We start from the raw sequence: 13509 nt of genomic DNA, 5'->3' as shown, positions 1-13509 counted from the left end.
TTTTGAGACAGGGTTTCCTTAATAGCCCTGGTTGTCCTAGAACTCACTCTGTATCAACTAGGAGGGCCTCATACTCTTAGAGATTGGCTTGTCTTTGGCTTCTGAGTGCTAGGATTAAAGGCATTCACAACTACATCTGGCATCAGTTTTCACCTGTAGAAATTAAAGCAATCCCAGGGTCTGCCCTGGGAGATAGTAACGACTGTTATAGGACTGTTATAGATTAATGTGCCCCATGCACTTAGGGAAAGTCTTCCGTGAAGAAAATCCTCAGTATATGTTATCTACAGTAATCGCTTGCTTTGCAGTTTAGTAAGACGGTTTGTTTAAAGACAAGCTCCTGCCCATCCAATGTGGTTAAACGAAGGACGTTCCCTCCAAATTGTCGCTTGTCTTATTAGAAAATTTCCTAAGCATTTTGTTAAGCTTGCCTTCTCTGTTTGTTTCTGTCAGGTGGGCAGAAGCAGAGAATCGCAATAGCCAGAGCTCTGCTGAAGGTAAGACAGCCACCTGCCAACGGCTTGCCAGTGCCCACTGCGGTTTTTAGTTTTTTGAGGAGGGGATATGTGTGTGTGCATGCATATGTATGTATGCCTATATTGTGAATTTTGAATGGATGTATAATATATTATATATGGCTGACAGTGAGGCAAAATGCTGAGCTGGAGTTCTGAGGGCTTACTGTCCGAGTATTTGTCGTATTTGAGAAATGTCTCTAGAATCTGGTGCAGAAGTAGTGTCTGGGAGAAGCTTGGCACGAAGACCTAGCATTTACCTAGGTAATGATCTAAGTGTCAGAGTGGAGTCTAACCTTTACTCAGTTGTTATGGTGAGGAAAAGACCAGACGCCTCCGGCAGACAGACTCCAGCCAGGAGCAGGAAGCGCCCCTTGGTGGGGAGGCAGATGCTGTGCCTTTTTTTTTTAAGTGCTTTTTTAAAAAAAAGATTTGTTTATTTATTATATGTAAGTACACTGTAGCTGTCTTCAGACAACCCAGAAGAGGGTGTCAGATCTCATTACAGATGGTTGTGAGTCATGTTCAAGTTCAGGCTGCCAGGCTTGATGGTTAGTGCCTTTGCGTGCTGAACCACCTCAGCTGCCTTCTCACTGTCCAGAGCTGTGTTCACTGATAAGTCATTTCTCTTCTTCCATTTTTACTTTTTCAGAACCCCAAAATTCTTCTCCTTGATGAAGCAACCAGGTGAGGTTATCTCTGTGACATGTGTGACGATGTTAGTGTATTGTGTGTGTGTGTGTGTGTCCAGGCTGGAGGGTGTCTTAGCAGTGTGTGCAATCATGTATGCAGCTCTGTCATCTCTGCTTCCTCTTGTGTGTGACCTTGTCTGTCACAGTGCACTGGATGCCGAAAATGAGCACCTGGTCCAGGAGGCCCTTGACCGGCTGATGGAGGGAAGAACGGTGTTGATCATAGCCCACCGCCTGTCCACCATTAAGAATGCCAATTTTGTTGCTGTCCTTGACCAAGGAAAAATCTGTGAACATGGGACTCATGAAGAGCTGCTTTTGAAGCCCAATGGGCTTTACAGAAAACTGATGAACAAACAGAGTTTCGGGTCATATAATGGAGCAAAGCAGTTCCTGGAACCTGCACGGGCGTAGCCTGCAGTCCAGGTATTGGGTAGCTGAAGCAGGACTGTGACTCCTTCCTCGTGTACTTATCAGTACCCTGTGTAAAGACAGAAACCGAGCAGCAGTTAGTGGTGGGCTGTCTGAGAGATCCTAAAACCAAACAGCACTGGAGAACAGATCCTAGAGGCTTTGTGAGACCTGAGTATACTTCAGCTATTTGAAATATGCCTCTTTTCACAAAGAATGTACTATCATTTTATGATGTACCTGTCTGCCCAGACCTTTATTGAGTTCTAAAATTGTAGTTTTCTAAGTGTAAAGTGCTGAAATGGCTGCAGGTTTCCAGCGTTTGCTAGCCGAGCAGAAGACCTCACTTCCTATGTGTGCTGCCAGAGTCGAGTTGTTCTCAAGTGACAACTTTAAAAAGGGAATTAGAAACTAAAGGCCTAACTAACTTAAGCCAGTATGCTTATCCCTGGGGCACCTACCTGGGGCCACTGAGGGAAAGTTTGCCTTGTCGGTCCCCCACTATCTTCAGGTGTCAGAGTTCTCAAACACTACAAGGCTGTACCTGTCAGAATGTGCAGTGCTCACCACTTGGGCTCTCGAGAGCCTGACGCATTTTGCCAAAGGAAGAAGTCCCGTCCATTCTGGGAACTGGAAAGCTTCTATTTTTTTATTACCTCCTTGTTTTATGACTCCTTTTGTGAAGCAAGGTACAAATGACCAGGCATTATCAACAGAGGTGAATGAAAATCCACGTCACATTTGTTGAAGCATATCTTTTGAAAAAAAAACCCACTTTAAATATGTAATTCCTAGGTATATTGTAGTTTTATATTTTTAAATTTTTATTAATAAGGCTGAATCTGAATAATATAATTTTCAGCCTTGAGTATGGTGGCTCTTGAGAAGCAAGGCAACCAAAGGAACATTGGCCTTTGGAGAGCATCACAGTTTAGGTGCATGATGTCCTGCCTCTGTTACTCTCTAGACACCATCAGAAGTCAACCTGCGGTTAAGTGTGGCCGCCCTGCCATACACAAGAGAAAGTCTGACTGGAGTGCCAGGCTAGGAGATGAAACCCTGCTGGGTCTGGGGGAAGGAGACTCCTAAATTGTTTATTGTGTAGACATGGATCCTGTGAAGGAACAACCTAAACCCAAGAGGGTAATTGTTGCAGCATCCAGTTCATGTTGAAGATTTCAACAGTCATGAAATAAGTGTTCTGTTTCAAAAGAAAAAGTATAGTTGCTCACACCCACGTGGGAAGCCAAACCCTGTGTTGCATAGTGAACTTAAAACCAGCCAGCGCATGAGACTGTGTCTCAAACAGAGATTTGAAATTTGAAGAGTTTGTAAGTCCTACTCCAAGCAGTGGATGGAACCTTAACTCGGAGCTGCCCTATAAAACGTGCCCTTGTCCCTGTGCTTATGGTTTGTCCCCTACAGTGTCACAACTCTTACAGCAGTGACCAAATGAATTTGCTCATTTTTTTTTTTATCAGTGCTGTTAACTGGATGTTGCCTCAGGAGGAAGTGGTTTTTATGGTGGTGATGCAGAGCCTGAGGCATAGCTACCCTGAGAGTTAGCTACTTGGACACACCTGCTGTGCCTTTTGGCCTCGGGTTGTTCTGGAAGAAACCTCTTCACAGAAGAGACATAGTATCACAGCTTATGTTACATGGGGAACTGACTAACGAGTACGAGGCCCCCATGGATGTGTGTGGTGGTCTTGGGATAGCACGTCTGTGACGGTCATCTTCCACTGTCCACATTTACATTTGCTCAGCTCCTTCCTTGCAGAGTGTTCTCAGAACTCAGAGCAACTGCAAATCAGGCTGTTGAGAAAGTATTATGAAAATTGAATTGAGTCATCACATTTTATTCTTTTTTGTTTTTGTTTGTCGAGACAGGGTTTCTCTGTGTAGCCCTGGCTGTCCCAGAACTCACTCTGTAGACCAGGCTGGCCTCGAACTCAGAAATGCGCCTGCCTCTGCCTCCCAAGTGCTGGGATTAAAGGCGTGCGCCACCACTGCCTGGCTCACATTTTATTTCTTAATATGTTTAACATTTTATATCAGATTAAAATTTATAGTGAACTTAATCTGTGTCTGTTTGTTACGATGCTGAGGTTGGTCCGAGGGTCCCCACACATGCTAAGTGCTTTACCACTGACAGATATTCATGCTTCAGCCTTGTGGCTATCACTTCTTTTAAACTTTTGTACATATTCACTTTATTTTCTTTATCTTTTACTCCTGGTTTTCAAGACAGGGTTTCTCTGTGTAGTCCTGGCTGTCCTTGAACTCCCTCTGTAGACCAGGCTGGCCTCGAACTCACTACCACCCCTCCTGCCACCATTCCTTAATAGAATTTGTTAGAGACTCAAAACAACTTTTTTAATCTAACATGTCATATACAGAGTGACTTCAAGTTCCATGCCTTTCCTTATCTGAGATTCTTTTTTAAGATTTATTTGTTTTATGTATATGAGTACACTGTAGCTGTACAGAGAGTTGTGAGCCTTCAGGTGGTTTTTGGGAATTGAATTTAGGACCTCTGCTCACTCTGAGTCAACCCTGCTCGCTCCAGCCCAAAGATTTATTTATTATCATGAATAAGTACATTGCTGCTGTCTTCAGACACACCAGAAGAGGGCATCAGATCTCATTATGGGTGGTTGTGAGCCACCATGTGGTTGCTGGAATTTGAACTCAGGACCTTTGGAAGAGCAGTTAGTGCTCTTTTTTTTTTTTTCCTTCGAGACAGGGTTTCTCTGTGTAGCCTTGGCTGTCCTGGAATTCATTCTATAGACCAGGCTGGCCTCGAACCCAAGTGCTGGGATTAAAGGCATGCACCACCACCGTCTGGCCGCAGTCAGTGCTCTTACCCACTGAGCCATCTCACTAGCCCCTTATCTGAGACTCTTAATGTTCTCATATGTTTGCTATTTATTAGTGTCTGTCCAGCTACTCCAGCCCCATTACTAAGTATTTCCTGCCTCACCATGAGTACAGTACTGTGGCCTTGAGAAAGGATTCAGCAGTGCCTGACTGCAAACCTCTCTACCTTATGGAGAGAGGCAGGCAAAACCAATAAAAAGAAATCTGGCAAAGTACTGTTTCTGTAATCTGGCAAGCAGAGTGTTTGGGGGCTGCTTTGTTTCCAGCACTGTGTACACATCACATCTGGTGCTCTGGTAAGTCCCACGATGTAGACAAACACTTAGATCACATGTACCCAGGGAGGGAGGCAGCTTTGGTTGTCATTTGTCTTAGTCTCTCTTTGCTGAAATAGCATAACAAAGGCAACTTCAGGGAGAAAGTTCCTTACTGTTCCCAAGGGATTCATTCTCTCCTGGCTGGGAGGATATTGCAGGGTCAGGGGACAAGCGAGTGACCCTCTGCATCTTTCAGTGTTTGACACTGGATCCTCTGCCAGTCAGGCTAGCTGGCCCTAGAGCTCCAGGGTATTGTCTTATCTTTGCATGCTACATGTTTGGCTTTTATTTTGGTAGGTTTTTGTTTTTGATTTTTAATATGTACAGGTGCTTTGCCTGCATGTATGCCTGCAGACAAGAAGGCAACAGATTGTGAGCTTCTATGTGGGTTCTGGGAATTGAACTTGAGACCTCTGGAAGAACCAGTGCTCTTAATTGCTGAGGCATCTCTTCAACCTCTTATTTTGGAATTTTTAAAAATATTTTTTATGTGTCTGAGTGTATGCCATACCTGTGCAAGCCGGACACAGTTATGCACACCTTTAATCCCAGCAATCAGGAGGCAGAGGTAGGTGGATCTCTGGAGACAGTGTTTCTCTGTGTAGCCTTGGCTGTCCTAGAACTCACTTTGTAGACCAGGCTGGCCTCAAACTCAAGAGATTCTCCTGCCATTGCCGGGCGGTGGTGGCGCATGCCTTTAATCCCAGCACTTGGGAGGCAGAGGCAGATGGATTTCTGAGTTTTGAGGCCAGCCTGGTCTACAGAGTGAGTTCCAGGACAGCCATGGCTATACAGAGAAACCCTGTCTCGGAAAAAAAAAACAAAGAGAGAGATTCTACTGCCTCATAATCAGCTGTTGAAGACAATCTGAAGCAGCCCTATATCCCACACCTGGGATTGAAATGAAGACATATTCCTATAACATTCTGTGTTTAAAGAAACCAAAATTCTACACTCCATTTTGCAAGAATTAAAGTCTCTGATGGCATTGCACAAGTGTCTCCTGGACTCTAGACTGGAGGGCTGCCTTCTCTCACCCTTAGGGCTGGATTGACTCCTCCTGTGCATTCTCGTTCTCTCTCTCTCTCTCTCTCTCTCTCTCTCTCTCTCTCTCTCTCTCTCTCTCTCTCTCTCTTTCTCTCTCTCTTTCTCTCCTTCTGATGTGCCTATCAACCGTGTGTCCATAGTGGTCTCTCAGGTAATTTCGTTTGGGGTTTTGTTTTTTGGTATTTGAGACAGTGTCTCATGTAGCTCAGGGTGGCTTTGAACAACTTCTGGTCCTGCAGAGGTTACAGGTATGTGCAACCACCCCTGGCTCAAGTAGCTACTTCTAAATGTCTTTCTTTGGGGAGGGGTAGTCGGGAGGGTGGAGATGTTTGAGACAAGGATTCAGATTCACCTGACTCTGTGTTCCAAGTGCTAGGATTCAAAGGGTGCATTACCACACCAGCTATTACTAAACATCTTGAAGAGAGGTTGACTTTCTTATATTTGTGATCAGTTTAACATGCACTAAGGAGACTGTCTGTGCTAAAAGAAAGGAGTGGTTGAGTAAACACTGGCTGAATACAACTTGGGAGGATATAGTGCCCATGATTTACCTTCCCCAAGATCACACTTGGGCCACTGGGAGTTGTCTTGTGTTTTCTTCCAGCTGAGAGAAGGAAATGAACAGCTTTGTCTTGTTCTGCAGCTGCCTTTGGGTCCTACAAAGCCCAGAACATTTCCTCTCTATCTTACTGGGTATGCAGTAGGAGCTGGACAAAGTGGTGTCTGAGGATGTTACAGAGCCACCTTGGGCTCCATAAGACCTTGTCTCAAAAATACTAAAACATAATTACTTGAGAGACCACTGTGGACACAGGATAGTCAGAGCAGAAGGTCAGGTTGCTTGACCACCCCTTGTATAAACCTCTGTAGAAGCTGGAATGGCTTCCTAGCACCTGTGAGCTGAACATTCCCTGTTTGGAGATGTTGAATTAGTGAGAATTAGGTAATACTACTTTTATGGGTGTGAATAAAAAGAAAGAAAAAACTATAAAGTCAAGCTTAAGGAAAAAATACACTCTAAAAGAAAATCATTGCTGGTATGTGTGCACATGCACACGTGTGCACCTCTTCAATGCTACCACTTGGAAGGCAGAGGCAGGCAGATCTCTTGAATTGGAGGCCAACCTGGTCTACAAAGCGAGTTGAAGAACAAGCAAAGCTACACTGTGAGATCCTATCTCAAAAATAAGTAAATAATGAAGCCAAGTGTGTGAGGGACTGAAGAGAAGGCTTGGTGGTTAAGAGTACATAATACTTTTGCAGAGGATCTGAGTTCAAATCCCAGCACCCATACTAGGTGGCTCACAACCTCCCTGTAACTAATTCCAGAGTCCAATGCCCTCTTTCTGGCTTTCTGAGGTCTTGGCATGCGTTTGTCAGTAAAGATCAAAAGTGCCTCAAGGAACTCGATGCCTCTATCAGAAGGAGGTAGTATAAGGATATCGAAGCCCCCTTTCCCCTCTAGCCTTCTTTCGCCTACCTAGTGTTGGGGGGGGGGGGGTTGGAAGGGAGAAAGGTGGTAGAAATAGGAACCCATAAAGTATTCAAAAGTCGGGCTACGATCTTGTCTAAGTGGGACACGATAAAAGAATTGAAGAGGAAAGGCCACCCAAAGTTAAGTTACAGGGACCTCACAAGTTCAGTAAGTATCCCTGGGCAGTTATCATCCCTGAATATTTACAAACTCTAGTACAGCCTGGGCCTTACTTTAGTTCACTGTTTAGTAGTGTAGGGAGCAGAATGGAAACGACACCCCTATACACACATTGCGGCCTTCAAAACAGCTGCAGAGGAGTGTGAACGCCTACTATAGGGCTTCTACAAGGATCTGGGACTTCAGGGGCAGGGGTGAGAGTGAACATGCCTGGGGTTTGGGGGGCACAGTCATCTCCGAATCTCGAGCAGTAGGCCAGACCCATCAAAGTGCAAGCTGTGCCTGGAAAGCAAAGAGCTGCGGCCCACAGCAGTGCCCGGACATCTGGACGAAGGATAAGCCAGAACCGATCTGAATTGGGTTGGAAAAAGCTATGAGCGCACCACCGCCGCACAGAGTGCGACTTCCTCAGCTCTGCCCACAGGCGCCTGCTTCCCCAGGCCGCGGAGGGTCAGCTCCAGCCAGAGAACGGCGCTTCTTCTCGAGCTCTCGGTCCCGAGCACTCAAACCACTTCGGTGAAACAAGTCTCAGGACTCAAAATCGCCTGCCCCGCCCCTCCCTGGTACTGGATGTGACCTCAACACAAGCTCTTCCAGTTCCGATTCCGTCCTGCGTCTCGGCGCCGGTCTTTGGCGTCATCGCTACGCGCCTCCCTTCCCTATTTACTGGGAGGTCTGTCTTACGTCACCTCTAAGCGCCTTCCCGCTCCTCTGGTGTTCAAGCTCCGGGCGCGCGAGCTTCTCGCTTTTCGCCCGCACGCTCTCTGCAGACATGTTTCCAGCCGTCTCCTCTCCGCGAACTCCGGGACCAGGGACCCGACGCGGTCCGCTAGTCGGAATCGGGCCCGCGTCCACGCCTAGAGCGAGCAGGAGAGGTCTGTCTCTGGGGTCTGCGGTTAACTCTCCTGTGCTGTTCTCGCCGGTAGGCCGGCGCAGCTCGGTGAGCTCTAGGTGAGTTGGGGGTTCGGCGATCAGCAGGATCAGCTCCAAAGCGGGCAAATGGAACTCGGCAGTGTGGTAAGCTGCCGCAGAGTTGGAAAATACTCCTGGTCATTCTTGCGTATTACTGCTGCTTTTAAATGGTGGCCCTCGTTTTGCCCGTTCTTGTTTAACTATTTATTGGACTCATGAATTCACTTAGTCTCCGCGCAACAGAAAAGAATGAAAGCACCTTTTGAGCACTATCCAAGCAATGTTTGTAAGGTAGAAACATACTTCAGATTATTGTAAAGATTAAAGCAAAAGTTATTTGTTGTGTTGACACAGGCAAGAAAGGAAAACAGGTCAGTTTGGGGCTGCTGTTTGTTTAAAGTTGTGGTTTGATGCTGTGGCATTTGACACGAGTAATTCATTTGATCTGGTCTAATCTTTTTGTGATACAAAGTAGAAATGCAGCCCGGAACTCAGTCCTGCCCACTTTGGGACAGGCCATGCTGTTTACCCTAGGCTGGCTTTGCTCAATCCACTTTTCAGATACTTATATTTCAAGCATGCACTAGCTTGTCTAGCTACGTAATTTTGTTTAACAGTTCCACTTTTAAGTCAGGATCTCAGCATCCTTACCATAGTCTCAGGATTCATTGTACAGATCTGACTCATGGTAAGAGTCCTCAAACCCTGGCAAAAATGTCTTCTCAGTGCCTAGCAAATGCTATTACTACATACTGACTGCCAATTAAAGGACTTTGGGCCACAAAATGTGATGTTGTGACTAGGTTACATAAAAGCACTTTCTACAAGAAAGAGGGCGGGGGAGTGGGAGGGAGAGAGAGCGAGAGAGCATTGGAGCGAGCATGAGCATGCTTCACTAAAGATGCTGGTGTGCTGCCCAATCCACATGTCTAGTAGAATTGTTACCCTCTCAATGTAATTAACATGAAAATTCAGAATCCGATTACTTTTGTTCTAGAGGATTTTCTTCTGTTCATCTTTCAAAATTGAATTTCTGGGATGGAAAGATGGCTCTAGGGTGAAGAGCACTTGCTGCTTCAAAAGGAGCTGAGCCCTCCAGCACCCATGTTAGATGGCTTACACCTATCTGTAACCTGTAACTCCAGCTGCAAGTATTCCAATGCTCTGGCTTCTAGGCACCTGTTCTCTAGTATTCAAACTCATACAATCAAATATATGGTGGGTAAAAAAGATAGTAACATGCATATATGTTCTGAAACATCATTTGTGCTTAAAACAAAACAAAAAAAGCAGTAAGTTAGTCTCAAAAGTTCCTGACAATTTTTGCCTTAAAATTATTTTAAAAGGTATAGCTGGGCATGGTAGTACACAACTTAAAATCCTACCTAGCACATGGGAAGCTGAGGTAGGAGGACCCTGGGTCAGAGCCAGCCTTGGCTACATAGTTCCAAAACAACCAGAGATAACAGTGATATATGTATGTGTGTATATGTATATATGTATGTGTGTATATGTATATATATGTGCATATATGTTTATAACATGTATATATATACACATGTATTAACATTTGTATATATGTACATATGTATATATACATATATGTAAATCTTAAGTGAATTTCTTCTACATGAAAATAGGAAGTACTGAGTCTGATGGAGACATATGGTTAAGGTATATGAACCTACGAGTCTCATGATAATTCAGAGAGTAACTGTGATGCTGAGAGCGCACGTGGGACCCTTGGTTTTGTTTGCTTGTTTTTTGAGACAGGGTTCTGGAATTCACTATGTAGACCAGGCTAACCTCAAGCATCACAGAGATCTGCCTCCTCTCTGTGCCTGGCTTTTGACTTTTGATTGTTTGAGAAGAATTCTTCACAATACTAATCTTAAAGGCAGAGGTGCACTCACTCCTAATTTCTGAACTCAAATGATTCAGGTATGGTGGTTAATTTTTTATAGACACAAACTAGAATCATCTGAGTAGAGAGGAGCTCAATTAAGAAAACCCCACCCCCATCCCCACTCCCGAGATGACACAGTGCTTAAGAGCACTGGCTGTTCTTTCAAAGGTCCTGAGTTCAAATCCCAGCATCCACATGGTGGCTCACAACCATTTGTAATGAGATCTGATGCCCTCTTCTGGTGTGTCAGCAACAGCTTATTCATATCCATTAAATAAATAAATCTTTAAAGAAAAGAAAATGTCCCCATAGGCTTGCCTTCAGGGGTGATTTTCATGATTGATGTAGAAGAGCCCAATCTCCTGGGTGGAGCTACCTGTTGGCAAGTGGCCCTGGATTGTGTAAGAAAGCAAACTGAGCAAGCCAGTAAAGGCCATTTGTCTATTGCCTCCAGGTTCCTGCCCTGGGTGACTTCCCTTGGTGATGGACAATGACTTGGAAACATAAGATGAAATAAACTCTTTTTTGCTCATGGTCTATATTACAGCAATAGGAAGCAAATTAAGACAGTTTCCATAAGTTCTATTGAAAAGTACAGTCAGTTACGTAGTGCATACCAGCTGGTGTCTTTCACTGTTACACCTCAGTAGAGATAGCTCAAGTAGGTTTGTAAAGGTAAGGATAATGAGAAACTTCAAGTTACAGGTAATCCTACATGGTCTCTTTCTTTAGAGGAACGCCTACTCGGATATTCCCCCACCACTCCATATCAGAGTCTGTGAACTACGACGTGAGAGTGTTTGGATCATCTCTCCCTGTTAAGATCATGGAAGCCCTGACAATGGCTGAGGGTAGGTGTCATCTTTTCATTTGTTCCCATATTGGTCAATAACCAGGTCACATGCGATGACATTTTGGCTTTGTCTGGTAGAGAAGTGGGTAGCCTGCCGATTTCTCTCTATCCCTGAAACATTGGTCTGTGAAGCTGAGTGAATCTTTCTAACATAGTCACATCAGTGATCAGTGATTCTAAGAACTGTGTGTAAACTTCAGGCCCTTATATCCCCATCTTTTGATTTGATTAGATATGTGAAATTTAGCTGTAAAATCATCCAAAATGCAGTACTTTGCATTGCTTGATAAATAGTGGGTTTTTGTTTTTGTTTTTTAAAGATTTTATGTATGTGAGTACACTGTGGTTGTCTTCAGACACACCGGAAGAGGGCATCAGATCTCATTACAGATGGTTGTGAGCCACCATGTAATTGCTGGGAATTGAACTCAGGACCTCTGGTAGAGCAGTTGGCGTTCTTAACCTCTGAGCCATCTCTCCAGCTGGATAAATAGTGTTTCAAAGTCAAGTTCCACCTCCAGTTCTGAGTGCTGTGTGTTGTCCCACAGTCATGTGACAAGCTTATGGGGTGTTTGTGTCCTACAAGTTCTGTGATAGACTCATTGGGTTACTATTGTGTCATTAAAGCTTCTGGTGGCATAAAGATGATGCAAGAGTTGGGATGCGCCAATCATAGGGCGAGAGAGGCAGCAGGGAGAGAAGAGGGCAACAGGGAAGGGCAGACCAAGAGGCCATCATGTCTGCCCTGGTCGCTTTTATTAACAGGTCATCTGGACCTTTGCATTTTCTAGAATGATGTTTGGCAGACTGAGTTGTGGCTGAAATGCTTTCAGTGGTCCTGACAAGCCTTGAAGGGAGGCTTATATGAGAGTGCATCTCAGCATTCACTGATGTTTTGTGTCACTCACGCCTGTTCAGTCACAGTAGATGGGGTCGGAGGGTAGCTTTCAGATCATGAAGCTTGAGCAGCAGGCATTTACCTACTGAGGAGCAGAGGATAAAAATATCCTGTTGTAGCCAGGCAGTGGTGGCGCACGCCTTTAATTCCAGCACTTGGGAGGCAGAGGCAGGTGGATTTCTGAGTTCGAGGCCAGCCTGGTCTACAGAGTGAGTTCCAGAATACCCAGAGCTACACAGAGAAATCCTGTCTCAAAAAAAAAAAAAAAAAAAAAAATCCTGTTGTAAAAGGACTGTTTGCTGTCCTTCAGCTCAGGCACCCTGGCTGCCAGTCCCTAGGGATGGTGGGGTTCACACTGCTACCCTCTGTCCTCCTCTCCATCTGGCTTCTCCCCTTCATTCTCTTTTTGTCACCCTGAAATTTTTAATTCATACTGTATTTAAATCTCTGAGCATACTTTTGGGTCATTCCATGTTCGTGTTTAAACAGTACATAGCCTCCCCTATAGGAATTCAGGAATGAATCCTGAGAAGTTGAGATCTACAAACAAAAGAGCAGTGCAGACTTGAAGAACTTATCTACGTTGTAGGTCTGAGCACATCTGATGTTGGGTCAGACCTGCACAGAGTGGGGGCTGAATGCTCCCAAGCAGGTTCTCCAGGTCAGCAGAAAGTTCTGCACAGCTTGGGCATGTTTCCACAGTTAGCATATTCATTTCCAATGTTGTGTGCTTTGCATGGCTGCCCTGTCTAAAAGCAAAGAGCAAAGCTCAAATAAGACTCTCAAACTGTGAACACATTTCTGAAGGCTTACCACTGCTCCCTAGACATAGTGGTATGCTGACTTACTTTTTCTCTTAGTAAACAATGCTCTTGTGTTTCCTTAAGATGAAATGGTTTACCATATCTCTAAGGAGCTCTGTTTGAAAATTATATTCTTTTGAAGGTGTGATAATTTCTTTGAAAATAGTAGTTAATAGGAGGGTTATTGTTTGGTTTATCAAACTATAAGTGATTCTTTCCGAAGCTAAATCACCTCTTTGGTTTTGGGTGGGCAGACCAGACTGGCTTCAAACTCACAGATCCACTGTCTCTGCTTCCTGAGTGCTAGAATTAAAGGCATCATGCCTGCCTAAGATTGTTTATAACAGGGCTGGAGAGATGGCTCTGTGGTTAAGAGCACTGACTGCTCTTCCAAAGGTCCTGAGTTCAAATCCCAGTATCCACGTGGTGGCTCACAACCATCTGTAATGAGATCTGATGCCCTCTTCTGCTGTGTCTGAAGACAGCAACAGTGTGCTCATATACATAAAATAAATCTTTTTAAAAAAATCTTTAAAGCCGGGCGGTGGTGGCGCATGCCTTTAATCCCAGCACTTAGGAAGCAGAGGCAGGTGGATTTCTGAGTTCGAGGCCAGCCTG

At 44.7% G+C, this 13509-nt stretch overlaps 2 protein-coding genes across 2 annotated transcripts in view; both read left to right on the top strand.

Moving 5' to 3' along the window:
* Abcb10 (ATP binding cassette subfamily B member 10) overlaps positions 1-3699 on the top strand; it is a 36187-nt gene extending 32488 nt beyond the window's left edge. The window contains exons 11-13 of the mRNA XM_031341762.1: positions 454-497; positions 1168-1202; positions 1354-3699. Of these exons, the coding sequence (XP_031197622.1) occupies positions 454-497; positions 1168-1202; positions 1354-1621 (347 nt within the window). The 3' untranslated portion in view covers positions 1622-3699. The remainder of the gene's footprint in view (positions 1-453; positions 498-1167; positions 1203-1353) is intronic.
* Positions 3700-8203: 4504 nt separating this feature from the next.
* Positions 8204-13509, top strand: part of Nup133 (nucleoporin 133) — a 54449-nt gene continuing 49143 nt past the window's right edge. The window contains exons 1-2 of the mRNA XM_031341761.1: positions 8204-8470; positions 11070-11188. Of these exons, the coding sequence (XP_031197621.1) occupies positions 8292-8470; positions 11070-11188 (298 nt within the window). The 5' untranslated portion in view covers positions 8204-8291. The remainder of the gene's footprint in view (positions 8471-11069; positions 11189-13509) is intronic.

The sequence above is a fragment of the Mastomys coucha genome, unplaced genomic scaffold, assembly GCF_008632895.1.
Source record: "Mastomys coucha isolate ucsf_1 unplaced genomic scaffold, UCSF_Mcou_1 pScaffold22, whole genome shotgun sequence".
Lineage (NCBI taxonomy): Eukaryota > Metazoa > Chordata > Mammalia > Rodentia > Muridae > Mastomys > Mastomys coucha.
The sequence above is the reverse complement of the archived record's forward strand: the minus strand, read 5'-3'. Positions and strand labels throughout refer to the sequence as shown.